General features: G+C 36.4%; 1 protein-coding gene across 2 annotated transcripts; it reads left to right on the top strand.

Moving 5' to 3' along the window:
* Positions 1–1262: 1262 nt before the first annotated feature.
* LOC100263513 (uncharacterized) lies at positions 1263–19052 on the top strand. Of its 2 annotated transcripts, XM_010664193.3 has the most exons (7): positions 1280–1507; positions 2870–2987; positions 3327–3521; positions 3625–3720; positions 3977–4123; positions 15693–15819; positions 17614–19052. In XM_010664193.3, the coding sequence occupies exons 3-7, from the start codon at positions 3462–3464 to the stop codon at positions 18876–18878; spliced, it is 1695 nt and encodes a 564-aa protein (XP_010662495.1). In that variant the 5' UTR covers positions 1280–1507; positions 2870–2987; positions 3327–3461; the 3' UTR covers positions 18879–19052. The 2 variants fall into 2 exon arrangements, with proteins under 2 accessions (XP_010662494.1, XP_010662495.1); XM_010664192.3 differs by lacking the exon at positions 2870–2987 and having other exon boundaries at positions 1263–1507.
* The last annotated feature ends 26 nt before the right edge of the window (positions 19053–19078 follow it).

Here is a 19078-nt window from a genome sequence, read left to right as displayed (position 1 = left end):
TTGTAACACTTTTGAAAAAAATTTAAAAAATAGGAAAAAAAAAAAGAACAAAAATTATTCACATTAAATTAAGGATGCATATTTATAATTTAGACATATGGAATTTATCCTTTCAAAGGGAAAACTTTTGTCTTTTTATTCCAAATATTCCTTAAAAATAAAAACAGTTCAACATTTTCAAAATAGAAATAAATCGTGTTTGATTATGTATCTATTTCTATCATTTAAACAAGATTTTGAGAAAAATTCTCTTATTTGTCTTTTAAAAGATAAACCTAATATAAAAATTTATAGGGAAAAAATAAGGCCTATTCGGTTACATTTTTTCAGACATTTTAAAAAAATAGTTTTAGAAAATTGGTCTTTTATATTAGAATAAAAGTTTATTTGAAATCTAAAATGTTCTTAATATTTTAAAAAATAATTTTTATGTTTAGGATTTTATTTTTAATCATTTTACATGTTTGTATAATTATTTTTTAAAATAATATTTAAAAAACAAGTGAAAAGAAAATAACTAAAATGTATTATTTAAAAACATCTTATTTTTGTTTTTAATAATAAAAAATATAAAATAATTTTTAGTTGCTAAACATGTTTTTTTTTTCTGAAAAATAGAAAGTTGTTTATGAAAACGGTGGCCAAATAATCTTTAAAATCGTGTTTGAGAATTATTTTTCAGAAAAATTTTTTGTTATCTAAATAAAAAACATAGAAAATATATTTAACAAGTAAAAACGGCTTTTTATTTTTCATTCTAATAATAGAAAATATAATGTTCTCATAAAATATTTTTTAATTATTTTATATTATTTTTTGATGATCATTTTAAATAATAATTATGTAAATATGTAAAATAATAAAAAATAAAACATTATATATAAAATTTATTTTTAAAATATATTTAAAAATAGATTAAAAATATTTTAGATTTTTAAACATATTTTTGATTTATAAAAATAATATAATAGTTTTCAAAAACCATTTTTAAAATCAGTTATGAAGCAAAATATTGAAAATATAGTATTTTATATTAATTTATAAATTATGTTTGTATTAAAATTTTAATTTGAAACGATTAATTACACTTGAAATAATAAAAAAAGAAAAATCCAAAAGTACAGTACTGGAAGGAAAAAAGGCAAGCGTTGAACTTGAAGAAGAGGAAGAGGTGGCGAGGGGTAATATCATCATTTAACACACTTCCGACACGTTTGGCGTTTCTACACATAAAAGCTTTGGCAACACGTGGTTTCTAAAACCTCACTTTTCTTTCTTTAATTTATTATTATTTGTCGGATAGGAGAGAGTGTGAGCCCTTCTCTCTTATTTCACACCTTCTAGAGAATCGAGAAGCCGACTCCGTTTCGCTCCACTCCAATTCTCGGCGATCGTCGCCGGGAAACTTCCGATTCCCGCCGATATGAAGGAGCCTTCTTCGGATGACTGGCTTCCGCCGGGATGGAAGGTGGAGATGAAGCTGACCTCCACCGGTAGAAAATATAAGGTAGTGTTTGCTTCTACCAGTCTCTCTCATTCTAGGGTTTCAGCTCAGTTCGTCTTGATCTTTGTCGCTTTCTTTCTGTTTTTCTCATCGGAGCTCTGGTTTCAGTTTTTCCTGCTGGTGTTTGGTTGGCATTTCGGAAATTGGTTTCTTGAGCTGAAATTTTTGTGCCAATTTTTGCTTTTAGTGGCAAGAAATGTGCTCTGGGAAAACGGGGAGGGAGTAATTGAGCTCTCTGATTGGGTTTTTGAGTGAAAATTTGTTTTAGTTGGTGCTTGATTTTATGAAAAAAAATGTGAACTTTGTGTTGGTTTTTGGTTACTGGATGCTTGTCGGCGAAACCCTTTCATGAATGTTAGTTAAAATTGAAAATTTATTTTAATTTTTTGTAATAATTTTTGCTAAAAGTTTAATTTTTTTGACTGGTGATTTATACTAAAAAACCCAGTTATGTGATGTGGGTATGATTGATGTGGACGATGATGATTCTTTTGCTATTAAGTGAAAGGGAAAAATGAGAATGCGCCAATTAGACTGCTGGGAGAGTGTTCAGGGAATGTAACTGGGACTTGGAATCGAATTCTGCTTTCGTTGTGGTGTGGAAAACTTGTGCTTATTATGGAGGGCTACACCCCATTGTGTACGAAGACCCATTTCACCATGTTTCCAACCTGAGTTGGGAAAAGTTGAGAGATATGTAAAATTATGAGAATTAAAATGGAGAAATGATATTTGCTTTTCACGTCTTTTATTTTTCATTTCTCTTAAATTTTCATCAGGAAATGAGTGCCGGAAAAAGCAAAAAAATATTGAATCATGAATTTTGAAATTTGGTTGGTTTGGAAAATTTTGGATTTTATTTTGTAAGTTAATTTGAGTGGGTGGTTTCCAAAGATTTACCAAATGTATTTTGTCTTACCCTAGTATGTTCTAGAATTTGTTGACTTTAAAGCGTTTCTCAATGACAAAAACATACACAAGGATGCTACTTTTGGAAAATTTGTGGCATGAGGGACATCGGTTATGCAAAAAGATAGAGACTCAATGTCGGTGTTCACCCTTCTGTTAGGGGCTTTTAATATATTCTATCTTTGCCTGTCACCCAGAAAAAGGAAAAAAAAGAGGCTCAATACATTCTGATATAAGCCTATCATAAATAAAATTTCACTTCCCACTCTTATTATTTTGTGCTAGCTATCGTTTCATTATATATGAACTTATTTCCTATTCTTATGGTTTCATGCTAGTTATCACTCTATTATGCATGAATTTGTTTATTTTATGCATGGAGATTGCTACTCATCTTTTCTAATACCCATTCCCCATAGCTTCTTTCTAACAATCCCATTATGTGCTTGTTATTAGTCATGACATCAGAGGCCTTTCTTCTTGTATCCAAACCTTTACATCAGTTGTCTAAACATGAAAATAACAACCACGGTTGGTTTTCCTGGCATGAAGCCGGATTTCTGATTTTCCTGTGGTAAGTACAGTAGTCTAAAATTTAGAGACTCCAATGAACATTCATTTATATTCACATGCAACTTACCTATTCAACTGTTGGCAATGTCTTTAATCTGTATCTAAGTTTTGTTCAATTTTTTTCGGACCATTTAGTCGTGGCGTTGGGATTAAGGATCTCGTTTGTTAAGGTTAAGGTTCAACTCCCCTCCCTAATCAAGAAAAAAAATACATTGGTTCCTCAGGTTATAATGAAAGAATTGAATTAAGACAAATAATATGCATTAGAGAAGAGAGCTGTTAATTACCTTTAATAAAGAGAATACTCCATGATTTTTATGACAATCTGTGCTTATTGTAGTGTTATATTCATCCCTCAAGGGGACTCAAATTCTATTCCAAGCCAGAGGTGTCTCGTTATCTCAACAAAGCTCCCCTCAATGATCGTGAATCCATACAGAAGAAATCCATAGAGAGGAAGACACCCATAAAGACAATGGCACCCGCAGGGAAGAAGAAATCCATGGAGAAGAAGAAACATTGCATTGCAAAAAAAGTTTGTTTCCACACTTTTTCTGCTTTTATTTACTGATATGTGTTTAATTTTTCTTTATAGTTTTCTACTTATATACAAAGTTCTGACTTTCAAGCAATCTTAGGTTGTATTTGAGAGGGTAACAGCAGAAGGCCTGCCTCCAGGATGGATTAAGGAAATAAAAATACAAAAAAAGTGTGGTACAGTCAGAAGAGATGCGGTATTTCTTTGTTTCCTGTCCTTATTTTTGTTGACTATATGCTTGTTTTGAGAAGCTCTTGAAATTATTCTTGTAGTTTGTAAATTGCTAGTTCATTCCTCTGACCCTTTTTTTCCATGGTTCTACCTGTTCCTTGTCTGCTTGCAGTTTCTCTTGGCTGCATTCAATTTCCCAATTATTCTTTTGCTCTAAAATTATTAGTTTCTCTGCCGCTGGACATCTTTGAATCATATAAGTGATATTTAAATCCCTGCAGTATTACACTGATCCTGTAAATGGATATATATTCCGCTCAATGAAGGACACTCTTCGCTATCTTAAAACTGGAGACCCAGGAAGGCTTGCATTCAAGCCAAAGCCCAGAGACAGTGGTGATATCAATTTGGAAGATGATAAAACCTATGTAAGTATTCACAGTTTTTAAATCTTCAACTTTTGTCTTCATTACTTTATTTAGTTTTGTTTATCACTTGCAGATTCTTTCCTTTGGTTGGTCTATTTGATTTTGGTTCATTTTAAATGCTTGAGCTGAATTAGCAATGAGAGGAACAAGAAAATTGCAAGAAATTCTGTGAAGAATTATGAGTAGAACTTAATGGGGGCACAGTTGAAATAGTCTTGCTGTAATTCGCTTAATTTCATTTGGGCCATCTATATTCACACATTGCTCTCATTGCCTGAAGGTTCTGAATTCTAATTGGTGTGTGTGGTCTTAAAGCATGCATATTCTCAATGTGAAAATATTCCCATTATTTTGGTTTGATAAACTAGTTTTTCTTGGGAAACTTGTCAACATTGATGATAGTTGGTTCAACAATCAGACCACAAAAACATTTTCCTCCATTAAAATTTAGACAGCATGTTACCCGTCAGGGTAACCTAGTTGGTCAGGGTGAATACTAGGAAGTATGGTTCCAATAAGTAGCACATCATCCTGGGTTCGAATCTTGCCACTGATGATACCCTGAATTTACCCGGTGCTAGTTGTTGCGGGGCGGTCAACACCTCGAGGTTTGGGTCTCCATGGAGAGTCCTAAGAGCTTGACTATGAAAGGTTCCACGGTTATTAGAAAAAAAAAAAATCTAGACAGCATGTTGAAGACCCTATGTAGCATTACGTTTCCTTGCCTATGGCATGTACTTTTTGTTCAATACATTTTTGAGGTCTCGGAGGATTGTGGTTGTTTGACCCTTAAACTTTGCTTGTCCAACTTGAGTCAAACTATAGTATGGAATTGAGCGTTTCAGTGCTAATCGAATTCCCATGTAAATAATTTGAAGTCAAGATGGATAAGAAACTTGTTTTATTGTTATGATTTAGATGAGTTGTATTCACCTGAAATCTTTCCTTGCTGAGTTCGATATCCAATACCATCTTAAACACAAACTTGGCTAAGAATCAGCTAAACTCAGTTGACTCGGGTGAGATTCTGAGTTGACTCAATTGAATTGTCTGAGTTATTGAAAATTTCTCCCTTTAAACCCAAAAATAATTTTTTTCCCCTTTCAAATCACAATAAAAGAACATCAAACAATAACCAAAATTGGGAAATCTTCGAAAAAAACAAATATTCTCTTTAAAAGAATGGTTTTTGTAGACCCATGACTCTATCCATGATGATGATGAAGAAGAAGAAGAAGAAGAAGAAGAAAGAAGACATCCTGACAACGATCACGGATGACTACAATAATGCCTTCGTCTCGGCGATGTGGCTGTGGTGATTGTGTGGTTGGAGAAAAAAACATCAAATTCTTTCATTGATGACAATCTTTGCATGTTGGTATTGCCTCTCTCTGCTTTGTTTCCGTAGCGTTACTGGTGTGGTGTGCATTGTAGAGGAGGTTCTTTGCTTTTGCCAAATTGGATACACCGAGTCACCAACTACCCTCCTCTCTCTCTCTCTCTCTCTCTCTTTTTATGGTGTGGTTAGTGGTGTTTGGGATTGGAAAAAGGGGTAATGTATTATTTTATAAAGGAATGATCTATTATTTTAAATGCTCATTGTGTTATGAATTGCATCAATTTGCCTTATATGCTAGTGGGTTTGGAATCAGTAAAAGAAAAGGTGGAAATTTGATAATTTATTATTGTGGTATGAATTGCATAAATTTTGGTAATATATTATTTTATTTGGTAATGGTACCATACATAGTATATTGTTTTGTATAATAATTTATTGTTAATAATAAATTGAATATTATTATATTAATATATTTTAAAGTTTATTAGTTTTTAAAGCTTATTCAATTGCACTTATTTTTCCAATAATTTTTTGAACCTTTCAACTATCTTATGTATTGCCCAATAACGAGCTGAGACATCGAGACTGATGTGCCTTAGAACCCTCTGAGTCAATGAATGATATCACGATTTTGAACCATGATTGAAGTATATGACTTGATTGGCGATTGTGTCTTCAGCAAGGTGGTACTGTATTTTATTTTTAACTTCTTTTAGTAGTCATGTATATCCTTCATGGCTCTTGGAACAGTCTTTCCAGTTGTATTAAGGCTTTCTAGTAACAGGAGGTGCTTTTTCCAGCACTTATCCCTTTCTAGTCATGGCTGGTGGGATGCCTGCTCATTTGACAAGTCTCCTTGTGTCCCCTTGGTTCTGTTTGATTTGTTTCCTACCCTTCCAAGTCATGGCTGCTAGGGTGCTTGCTCATGTGACAAGTCTTCTTGTGTCCCCTTGGTTCTGTTTGATTTGTTTCCCATCCTTCCAAGTCATGGCTGTTAGGATGCCTGCTCATGTGATATGTCTTCTTGTGTCCCCTTAGTTCTGTTTGATTTGTTTCCCACCCATCCAAGTCATGGCTGCTAGGATGCCTGCTCATGTGACAAGTCTTCTTTTGTCCCCTTGGTTCTGTTTGACTTGTTTCTTACCCTTCCAAGTCATTGCTGCTAGGATGCCTCCTCAAGTGACAAATCTTCTTGTGTCCCCTTGGTTCTGTATGATTTGTTTCCCACCCTTCCAATACTGTAGGGTCAACTAATATTGCGGCTGAAGCTGTGGATAATGTATCAAAGTTCTGTGGACAATTAAGTTCTTGACTCTAATTGAAATCCTCATTTAGGATGATGCTTCTGTCATGGATTTCTTTGTGAGAACTTTTTCCATTATCATTCTCACCATAGTTACTCTTGTAAGGGATGGCAGAAAATGGGTTTTGAATCTCAATCCATAAATTGTGAATTTTCATGGAGGCCGTCAAACTGAAGAGTTTGTGGAACAGTTCAATGTCTCAATGACAAAGAGACTCTCAGGGACGAGAAAGTGAATTGTGGATGTCCAATTAAATATTAGAATTTTTTTGGTTGATTTAGATAGTTAACATTGACAGGATTATGAAGGGGATGTTGAGAATAGTCTATTTGGAAACAATTGAAGTCAATGGAACATTTTTTCTGTATAGCTATGCCAAAGCCATGTGCTGATGTCTTAATAGCTTATAGGAATGGGTTGGGTGGATCAAGTGGTGCATTTCCACTACAAGTTTCTCTGTGTTGGTTAATGACACCTCTATGAGTTTCTTTCAAAACTCAAGGGGTTTGAGGCAGGGGGATCCACTTTCGCTTTATTTATTTGTGATTGCTGTGGAGGTGTTTAGTTGTCTCATTAAGAGGGTAGTGGATGGAGGTTTTTTGTCGGGTTGGAGGGTGAAGGGTAGGAGTGAAGAAGGGGTTCAGATTTACCATTTGTTGTTTGTTGATGATACCTTGGTGTTTTGCCAAGCTTCCCAAGATCAATTGACCTATCTTAGCTGGTTGCTTATGTGGTTTGAGGCTGTGTCGGGGTTGAGAATAAACTTGGAAAAGAGTGAACTAATTCCTGTAGGTAGGGTGGAGAATATTGATGATCTTGCTATAGATTTTGGTTGTAGAGTGGGTAGCCTCCCGTCCACTTATTTGGGCCTTCCTTTAGGTGCACCATTTAAGTCAGTGATAGTTTGGGATGGTGTGGAAGAGCGGTTCCGTAGAAGGTTGGCTATATGGAAGAGACAATTCATATCCAAAGGAGGAAGGGCGACCTTAATTCGAAGTACGTTGTCGAATTTACCCATCTATTTTATGTCTTTGATGCACTCTTAATAAGGCTCTTCTCTGTAAATGGAATTGATGTTTTGCAAATGAGAGAGAGGCTTTGTGGAATCAAGTGATTAGAGGGAAGTACGGGGAAGATAGAGGAGGATGGTGTTCTCGGGAAGTGAGAGAGGTGTATGGTGTGGGGAAGGGATAAGGATGGATTGGGACTTTGTGGGTTCTAGGATTTCCTTCTTGGTAGGGAACGGGAGGAGGGTGAGATTTTGGAGGGATAGGTGGTGCGGGGATTCTCTGTTATGTGTGTCATTCCCTTCCCTGTTTGCTTTAATTGAGGATAAGAAAACGTGGATGGCGGATATTTGGGAACCCTTGGTTGAGGGGGGTTGGGGGGGATGGAACCCTTGTTTCTCAAGAGCCTTTAATGATTGGGAGGTGAAGGAGGTGGAAAGCTTCTTAGAGCGGCTACATGGGAAGAGAGTGCGTGGAGATGTGGAAGATATGGTGTTTTGGACTGAAACAAAGAGTGGAAAGTTCTCGGTCAAATCCTTCTACTATGCTCTTGAGCCGGACAACCCTTCTCTTTTTCCTTCAAGTTGCATTTGGAACGTGTGGGTGCAACCTAAGATTAGCTTCTTTGCTTGGGAGGCTACATGGGGCAAAGCTTTAACATTGGATTTAATTCAAAAAAGAGGGTGGGCCTTGGCAAATAGATGCTTTTTGTGTCATGAGAAGGAAGAGACTATAGACCATCTTCTTCTTCATTGTACAAAAACAAGGGTTTTATGGGATTTGCTATTTACTTTGTTTGGGGTGTCATGGGTGTTGCCTTCCTCAGTTAAAGAGACTCTCCTTAGTTGGTATTGTTCATTTGTGGGCAAAAAGAACAAGAAGGTGTGGAGAGCAGCTCCTCTTTACATATTTTGGACGGTTTGGAAGGCAAGGATTAGATTGACCTTCAATGATGATGTGCTGTCAATCCAGAGACTCAAATACATTTTTTGTTTTTTCCCTTTGGTCAGAGGCCAAGTTGTTTATAGCTGATTGTCCTCTAACTATAGTAAGTTTTATTGATTGGTTGGGCTCTAGCTAAGGTTGTTGTTTGACCTAGCTGGGTGCTTGTTTATTTGTACTTTTTTGGTTGGTTTGGCGGTGGGTGTATAGGTATTGTATACCTTGAGTCGTTCTTTTGGTGCCTCTTCTTAATAGATCTTTTTTTACCTATTAGGGAAAAAAAAAAAAAAAAAAAGTTATAGGAATTTTATGTGCAATGTCAAGGAATCAGCTTTTAGGAATAGCAAAACAATTATTGTTGTTACTGTTGTATTTGCTGATGTATTCCTGGTGTTGCTGTTGTTGTTACTGTTGTATGTGCTGATATATTTCTGATGTTGTCCTTCATGCGTTTTGCTCGATTTCTGACACCTAACAACTTGCCCCAGTTGGAGCATTTATTGTCTGGAACTGCCTAGGATTGTGTGGTTTGCCTCTAATGTCAAGTCCATTTCGATGAAAATTTTGATCTGTCATTTGGAATGGGACAATATACACACTGGTTCTGACTATGTGCTCATTTATAGATTTCTTTCCTCCAAATTTGTGTAATTTTTTCTGAAGGAAGACCAAAAATTGAAATTCAAGTGTGGAAAATTCAAATTCGACAGAAGGCCTGGAATGGACCAGATTGACTGAAGTGGGTTAGAGCAAATTGAAACTGAAGTTGCTATGAGACACAAACCTTTCTGATCCAAAGAAGTGCCAGGTTTTTAGCTAAGGCATGGGGGCTTAGTTGTGCGGTATTTAACTAAAATCTTTATGAAATTTAGAGAAGTCACGGTAATGAAATATGGCAACTTTTTTGGCTATACCATGGCCCTGGGTAACCCTAAATGGTACGACAATCATTTAAGCCAAATTAATGCTAAATTACATATGCAACACTTTTCATAATTTCTCAAAAAAGCATCTACATCCAATACATGTTATCCCTAGAGCGCAAATGGAATACACATGTAGATGGGTTGCTGGGAAATATCTGTATATATGGAAGTAGAATAGTAGTATACAGCTCAGATGAGAAAAACATCCAAAAGCATTAGTAGGAAAAGTATTCAATGAGGTTCGTCCTAATGATTTTAATAATTATAAACTCAAGATAATAAATTACCACCTCCCCCCCCCCCCCCCCCCCCAAACAAAAAAATGAAAAAAAGGAAAGAGCCTAGACCCTAACTAGTCAACCAACCACAATTTCTTTAACCTTTACATTTTCACTAGATGGATGGTTGGTGTTGGCATTATTGATAGCTTTTGTGGTTGAGACTTCAATTGAGGGGTTGCCAAGAGAGGATGCTGCAAGAACTTACGAGATTATCCTTGTCTTGAAGCTTGCTATTTGAAATGCTACGATCGGCACAAGTATTCAGATAGCTTGTGTCATGGTCTATCTAGTGTGCCTTGAGCACTGGATCCTAACATTGTTGTTCAAAATCCTCCTTTTAACTAATCCATATCCTCGACCTTGGTTTGGTTGACAATAATAAGCTTCGTTGACCAAGTCTCAAGCTTGAATCACGAGGTGGCTAGCTCTTTAATGAAATTCTCTTTTTTTTCTAATATAATTTTCTTTGCCTTGATGAGATGGATCCATTGCTATGTTTGATTGTCTATGCCGTTGCCCTGGACCCTCTAAGCTCTTTCTTGACCTAATTTGCTTCCTGCTTCACTTCTTTTGGTGTTACGTTGTTCTCCCTCACGTTGACTTTGTACTTTTTGATCATATTGGCCATAACGCTTTAGACGGTTTTCTTTAATATGATCAAAGTGCTAACAATGTTTATCAATGGCCCACCTCAATGTTGCAAGATAAAATCTTGGTTTAGTAGCAAAGTTGTGCTATGAAGATCTAATGAGAACAAGACTTAAAGCCAATTTTAAAGGAGGAAACTCCCTTAGAACTTCCCATAACTCTTTGATCACTTTGTGGCTATATTTGCAGATGATCGTGATGACCCAGGAATAGGGAGTAGAGAGTTTGGTTGGTTATTGAATCAACCCCTCTCATGTGGCGGTTAAGGTCAAGGGAGCTAGAGACAAGTACCATGTTGTTTATGCAATTGGGGGCCTTGAAGCAAGTAGCAAATGCAACTCTATTGGTGGGAGGAATCCCCCAATTGGTGTAGCTCTGACACAGTTGTCGAGGAGGGGGTAGCTACTTCTTTGAGCCAAGGTTTCCTTTCCTTTGAGCTAGCATAGTCAACCTTCATCCTCCTCTTCTTGAAGTGCTTCAACGAGGATGAAATGCAATGTCGTATCCTTACAACAATTAACCTACCTTCAATGCTTTGGGTTGGCGTAATACTCCGAACTACCATTTTTGTGAGATTTGATTGAGAAAGAAGCTAGTAATGAGGCTACTTTGAGGAAGACTGTTGCGTTGTCTAGGCAACTAATGGTGATACATATGTGTCCAGAGTCCGCTCTCTTTCTCTCTCTCACACACATACATACACACATAGACAGATATACACACAAAGTCAAAGATAGTGCTGTGAGAATGAGATGTCTCAATTAGTCATGGACAAGTTCAATTGGAAGACACCTTCAACTAGGGATGGTAATGAGGAGGGTATTTTTAGGGACCTCACTCCTAAACAACAAAGCATAGCTAGAGTAGGGTTGGGTTTGGGTTTTATTTTAAAACTTGAGTTAGATTTCGTAAGGGTTTGGAGGTAGGGAAAATTATTTATAAAATGTATGTAAAATTAAATCCATATTTTATTTCTTTCTCTTCTCTTTTTTAACTTTTTCCCTTTTAAATATGTGAAAGATAAAATTCAAGTTAGCTCTCTCTCTCTCTCTCTCTCTCCTTGAATTAAATATAAAATATTTTTGTATGCCATATTTTTTTTAATGGGCAATTTGTAAACCAAGGTGAATTAGGGCATGTATTAGGAATCCAAATTTTCTCCCATTTAGCTCTACTTTTCATTTAAGTCGAAGATGAGGAAGTATTAGACTACAAGGGTAGGGTTGAGGTAGGGGTGACCTAAATTGAACCAACCCCATTGCCATTGCTTCCTACAACTACCCAATTGTTTGAGCTATCATGGTTTTTGGGCATATAAGGGAACTGCTTTTGTTGTGAATAAGTATCACAATATTGTATTTCATTACATCAAAATGGGTGTAGAAATTCATTAATAGTGGATGTGGCAATACCATACATATGTATTCCATTATTGAAGCTCGAATATTTATTTCCTCCAAAAGCATTATGAGAAGTGCAATGAATCTAAAGCCTGACTACGATACGTTATGAATATTTTATACATGGTAAATTTGGTAGATAATTTCTAGGAGCATATTTAGTGAATGTTTTGTTAAAAAAAATAATGAAAATACAGAGATTTAAAAAATTAAAGTCATGAATTACCTATGAGACACTATGTGGAAATGTAAAGATCTCTATGATCAAAGGTCTGAATTACTTATGGGAGACTTTGGTGATGTGTCTCCTAAGCGATCACATAAGGAGTTATAGAAAAGATTTCGTTAGATCGCATGAATCCATGTGCAATTTCAGTATTGTAGTTATGTATTTACAATAGTATGATAAATAAAGTAACAATTAAGTATAGGTTTCCTTATATGATGTTCTGGATAGATAGTAATGTTTAAGTTTTTTTGGTTTTTTGATTAATCCCTTTCTCTAGGTATGAAAGTAAGATATGGGCCCAACGCTTGGACCCTATACCACTTAAATACCGAGAAAGCTCAACCTCAAGACCTCAAGACCTCTAGTTCATTGTGACATGACCTTTGAGCTACAACCATGGAACATTACTAACTTAATGCCTATACTAATCCCATGGAAAACTGTCTTTACGTTGTGGTGCTAATTTTGCTCAAGTAAGGCACTTATATGGCTGGTTATTAGATCCTACCATCTTCCAATGGTCCGATGGCCTTATCCTTCTACACTCTTGGCCTTATCCTTCTCCACCAAGAGTGTACTAATGCAAGAGTTGACATTATTATTTACTTAGTTTGGTCAAAAACATCAAATTCATTGCATTAAAGTCAAGAGTAAACGAATGAATCTATAAAAGGTGTACAAGAAAAAGCATAGAATAAAGCTGACATCCTAAAAGAGTAATCAATTGAGAAAGTGCAAATAACCTCTTATGGGGATGAGATCACTTGCAAAGTCCTTTGGCATAAAACCACCTCACTTGGCCAAGACATCTACTAAAAGCCAAGCGTTGTATTCATAAAAGGGAGCATCCTAGCTTTGTATACAGATCAAAAACTTTCCATAACAGGAAGTCTAACTTTGAAGACCCTTTTTTCCTTTTAAAGGGCCATCATATAACTATGGTTGAGTTACCCTTGTATATGAAGTTATTGAAACCCGAAGGACTTGCCATGGATTAAGTCTTCCAACAAAGATAGCATCTTTGTCTCTATAGTCGGTTTTTTCCTATTAGATTTAGAGTAAGTTCTAACCATGGTTCCCTATGACCCAGGAAAATGCTACCACTAATTAATTGATCTCGATTACCTAATAAGCATTCATCACAGAACTTCAAGCCTATGTTGCAAGGGTTCTAGGTATGAGTGTTGGATGTGGGTATGTGTTTAAATGTTTGATCCTTTATAACTCAAATTTTAGAATACAAAGACTTTACTAAAAAGGATTCAAAAAAACAAGCATGGATATTGGGATATGGTGCAATAAAAGAAAAATCAATTAAAAATATACTTGTTAAAAGCTTCCGTCTACATATTCTTACAAAAATTCATTTTTCAACCAACTATTCTTTTTATCTAATGTAATTATTACTAAGAAAGTTGAAAGAATAAAAGGATATCAATAAACAACCACACCTAAAGTAAAATAGGAGTGCTCAACAAAGATCCCATACTTACAACTATGTCATGTTGTGTCAACACAGGTATGTTGGGTGGAACTGAAAGGCTTGGGTATCATACTTTCAGACAACTTAATGGAAGATGAACTCACTTAATATGCACTCCATAATTCTCCTACTCATGCAACAAGTAGATCTCTAATATAGCATGATCATACTCAGTGAGGTACATAAGCCGTTTGAAAAAATTGACGTCCATAAGGATGAACAAAGGTGTTTACATTGAGTCTTCAACTATTATAAATTCCTTAAAACTTTTGGAATTTGTCTCCAAGTAGATCACCCAGAGTTGATGGAAAATGGCCACATGCTATGGTACTATGCTCTTGATTTTTTTATATTTTATTTATTTATTTTAAGGTAGGTAAATAAGCAAATATATTTAAAGCACAAAGAAAGGTGTGCCAAGTACACATGCATTATACAAACAGTGCCAAAAAGCAGGCGAAAGAAGAAAACAACAAACCACTACCCAAGCCATAGGGCTCCCAAATCGACATAACCAAGCCCTAAAATGCTAGGAGTACAAGACTAACAAACCAACCATGAAAAACAAGCAATAAGATCCTACCTCACCAAAACCACACCCCCAAAGCCATTGCTTGGCTCACAAACCACAATCCCAAGAAAAACAAGGAAGCCACCCACTGTAAAAGCCTAACGCAAAGAGAAGATACTGTGAACAACCTTTTCCTCTCCACTTCCCATCCTCACCCTGACCAAACCATGTAAACAATCATATATGCCACCTTTCAAGGGACCCAATCCAATCTAGTGAGTCTGAAAAGTTCATGGCATTAGTTCAATGCCCCTAGATGGTATAGGAAAAGGAAATCCATTGTCTTCTTTGTTCCTATGCACGAGACACCAATTGTGGCCAAAGACTTTATGGTGCCTTCTCAGCTGCAACATGTTGGTATTTGTGTTTCTGTTGGCTATAAGCTATGCAAAAGCTCTTACTTTAGGTGGTGCTTTAGATCTCTAGATGAAATTGGTTGGTGGAAAGGAAACTCATCTCTCATATTTGGTCAAAGCTAGAAAGAAGGTACAAGTAAAAGATAAACTTGAGGGCGATAACTACCATACTTGGTTGTTGGGAAAAGATGGGGAATAAAGAGTGCAATTAGGAAGAGTCGTCATCAATTTCTTTGTTAGTCAAATTGTGATGAAAGTTAAAATTCTAAGATGTTAAAGGAGTGCATGGTCTAGATGGGGAGATGGTGGAATTTCTAAACTTGGAAAGCAAATAAAGTTTTGGAAACTTAGAAGGGCAGATAAAACCCACCACAGATGTTCATAGAAATGAGTTTTTTTTGTACCATCTCACAATCAAAACCCCAATAAAATGCAAAGAGTGTCACCTTTCCTTGGAAACATCCACACCATTTGCCTAGGATGACACTATTTGTTAGAGAAACTTCACCCAGACCAAATCTGTCACCTTTCACCTTACGAACTTGATTCTTACATCACCATTTGGCTTACAAACTCGACTCTTGCCTACATTTGGGATGCCTTATGACAGTAAGATGATTTTCAATGGTGTGCATGGAAACAATTCAGCATGGAATTATGTATGCTCCAAGGAATTGTCAATATTTTCTTTCATCTGATGCAGTGATGGGCTGGTGAAATTATACAATAGGATAGATTTGTGTCCATGATATCAGATCTGGGTTTCTTTTAATTTTTAGTTTTGTGTTTTCATGTGGCTAAGAATTCAGCATCTTATTTGCTTTTATTACAGAATGACCTCATATTTCCCATCATGTTTTCCCATGAAATTTATGAAGACAAGGGGGAAAAAACCTTGATTTATCTATTGCATTTATTTTCCTATAAATTAGGTGCTACAACAAATTTCATAATTGCTTTTTCATTCTTGAGATTATTTTTCATTATTCTTTGCTGTTCCAATTGAAATCATTCTGCAGGTTAACATTGATTCATGGAAAGTTTTAACTTTGTTTTTTCTTTTTTCTATCCTGCTTCTCTTAGTCACCTGTTGTTCCCAGAAAACAAGAATTAGCAGGTGGTGGAGCAAGAAGACAGATTACAAGGGGTCAGAGCTTGAAATTGGGCAAGATAGCAAGCGATGAAGGAATCCCTAAATCTGCCTGTTCAGGTGAATGCCTACTGAATTCTGAACATACTTCTGATCAATGTAAAGTTCTTACAGTGACATGCTTTTCTTGTTTCCTCTCATTCATTCGCTAACTTTATCATTCCTTTGTTTCTAATCTTTGGTATGAATCTATTAGAATCCTATAAAGTGCCATGAAAACACCATTTTATTGAATTAAAACTAGTAAAGATTATCCAAACATGTGGGGATAAAAGAAGATAGTGAAAAAAAAAAAAATAGAACATATTAAGAAAGAATAGAACCTAAAATGGCATATTTCGAATTTATATACATGGAACATATTGGGAAGGAGGGTCCTATCCATAAACTGAAATGATTAATGAAAAATAAGAACTCAATTCACCAAAATGAAAATAGTAAATACCATGGTTCCTTAGTGTGATCCTTTCTATTATGAGGGATAACATTTAGGTGTAAAATATTGAGGGATCTAGCCCAAAGAAAACATCAAAACAAGTAATTGAACATTTTAAAAAAGAAATATTAAATAACACTTCAGAGAGTTAATCATTTACATCATTATTTCAAATATTCAAACAAAATATAAAATTTACAAAAAAGATACCCATTTGGGAACACCGGATATCAAACATATAAAATCTTTAGTGTGAAGGACATACCTGAAAAATTCTTAGTGTTAAAACCAACAATCTCTGTAAAGCTGAGACAAAGGTGTTTGTTGAAACCCTAGATTGAGAGTTGGACAGGCATATTCCATAGATAAAATTGAAGAAGTCAATGTAAAACCTCTGGAAATTGGGAATAGGACAGACTATGTGCCAAATTGCTCAAAAAGATCAATGGGAATGTTTCTGGAAAAAGACTGATGAAAAGGAGCTTTTTCTTGGTATCTAACTGCTGTTGATGGGGATTTTTTGACTGTTATTTCCTGTGTATTTTCTGATGGGACAAGGTGGTCGCAGTTTGTTCACCAGATTAGGAGAATCATGGATCTTGTGAGGGATTTTGCTATCTTCCTTTTAATTGGAAGCCTAGTTGTTGAGTGAGTTGGTTGATGTTCTAGCCCAGAGGGGAGCACAGGTTTTTTGCACTAGTTTTATATACATGACCCTGTTTTGTTTTGCATTTGATATGTTTTGCTTGAAATTTCCATTTATTTATTTCTTTTTCTTTCCCTATCGTTTTCCACTTGAATTGCTTGGGCATGGACTGGTTTGTATTATGCCCATTTGGGATAGCTGTAGCTTTTGGTGTTTAGTAGTAGAAGCAGAAGCAGAAGCCAATGCTGTTTTTATGCGTTTGATTTTGCATTTGGGAGCACTGTTTTAAACAAACTTTTGTGAGAATAAAGGTAATTTTGACATTTAAAAAGTTATATAAAACTCCATTCTATTTCCTGCATTGTGTTTGAGTGAAAGCATGCTTTTCCAAAACACTTAAAAATCATATTGGGCTGTGTGGAACCCATATTTAGGAATTTTGCCTAGACATCCTTAGAAGGTATAATCCAAATGCTGCTTTTAGCAAGCTGTTCTAATCTGAACTTTAGATGCCTTTTTTCCAGTGATGTACAGACTGGCTTTTCATGAGAACATGAAATAGGTACTATAGTAGGTAGTCTTGTCACATTGAACATTTGACTTCAAAATTGGAACAAGAGAGGCCATTATATCTCTGGTCATCTACATGAAATTTGGAACCAAGAATGATTGTCCTAAAATAGGAGATTTGGTTGATGGGTTCAATAGATAATAAGCCTTTGAGAGATATGGTAAAAGGTAGCACCCAATTTGAATTTACTGTATGCTGCAGGTGCAAAAGTCACAGAGAGCAGCTTATACCTCTCAGAAGCCAAGGGTTCAGAGCCTATAGGAGAGAAAAGTGATGATGCTAAAAATGTGTTAGATTCAGCGCCTTTGGTTGAGCCCCTTGCAGAAAAACAACCACTGGAAAATAGGGCGAAAGTTTGTGGAAAAAGGAAGACCCAACCTGGTCTGTGCAATTACAGGAACAAAAAATCTCATGACTTGCCACGTCGAGCTTCAAAACGACTTGCTGGGCTTGAAGCTGATGTGACACCAGAGCTGAAAACCACTAATCGAGGTAGTCGAGTTGCAGCTGGACATTCAGGTGAGATAGAAGCAGGTATTGCTGAGGCTGAGCCTAAGACAAAGTGCTCCTTTCAACCTTCCCAAAAGTTGGAAGTGTTATTGGAATCAAATAGTGGTAAAACTCCTGTTGAAGACTTGGTTCCTCCAGAAGAGCAAGCTGAAAAGGTTGAGGCTGAGAATAAGGACAAGGAGAAGCACGGGTGCTCTCTTTCCTTGCCTCTGGGGGATGGTCCTATTCCCATAGAGCATGCTGGAGTGGCTGAAGATGAAAATAAGGGGGCCGGGAATCCAGAACCCCCTCATGAGTTGCCTTTTGGGGATTCATGGACTGACCCATGTATTGAATTTGCAATAAAAACTCTTACGAGTGATCATCTGTTCATCGAGGACTACTTCCAGCAGCAACTCAGCTCACCACACGCCCAAACCAACAATGGCTCAAACTTTGGCTTGGGCAACTTGCAACAAACTGACTTTCCCTTCCAGCAATATGATGTGGCAGAAAATCCAGCACCTGAACTACAAGCACCTGTACAGCCTACATTCCTGAAAGACGGAAATGTCAACTTCCCAAGTTCAGGTGAGACTGGTGGATACCAACCCGGTGAAGATAAAAGCAAAGCATCTCTAAAAGCTCCAGCCCAAATAGACAATGGCTTGAACTTGGGGTTGGGTAACTTTCATCAAACTGACTTCTCATTTCAGCATAATGTCATGGCCCAAAATCCAGCACCCAAACCACAAGCACCTGTGCAGCCTATATTCCAGCAAGCCGGAAATGCCCGCTTCCTGAGTTCAGGTCAGACGGGGCTGCGCCAACCTGGTGAAGATAAGAGCAAGGAACTACAGGGGCCCACAATCCAGCCAGAGGGAAATGCCAGCTTCCCAAGTTCAGGTGCGACCGGTGGTCTACACCAACGAGGTGAAGATAAAAGCAAGGAATATCAGAAACAGTTGATATACTAGTAGAGACCTCAGTATGTACAATTAACTATGTAGAAAAAGACACTTCCTGGCCTTTTGACATGTGACTGCCTTCTTTTGTTTCTTTAACTGCTGAATGTTCATAATCTCCCCATATGGATTTGAAATCAATTGCCAAGGAGATTGCTCAATGCCCACAACTCAATAAGTTCTCAAGTTGTCTGGCCTTCTCATACACCCAT

Source organism: Vitis vinifera, chromosome 16 (genome assembly GCF_030704535.1).
Source record: "Vitis vinifera cultivar Pinot Noir 40024 chromosome 16, ASM3070453v1".
In the NCBI taxonomy this organism is placed as follows: domain Eukaryota; kingdom Viridiplantae; phylum Streptophyta; class Magnoliopsida; order Vitales; family Vitaceae; genus Vitis; species Vitis vinifera.
This window is presented reverse-complemented; position numbering and strand designations above follow the sequence as displayed.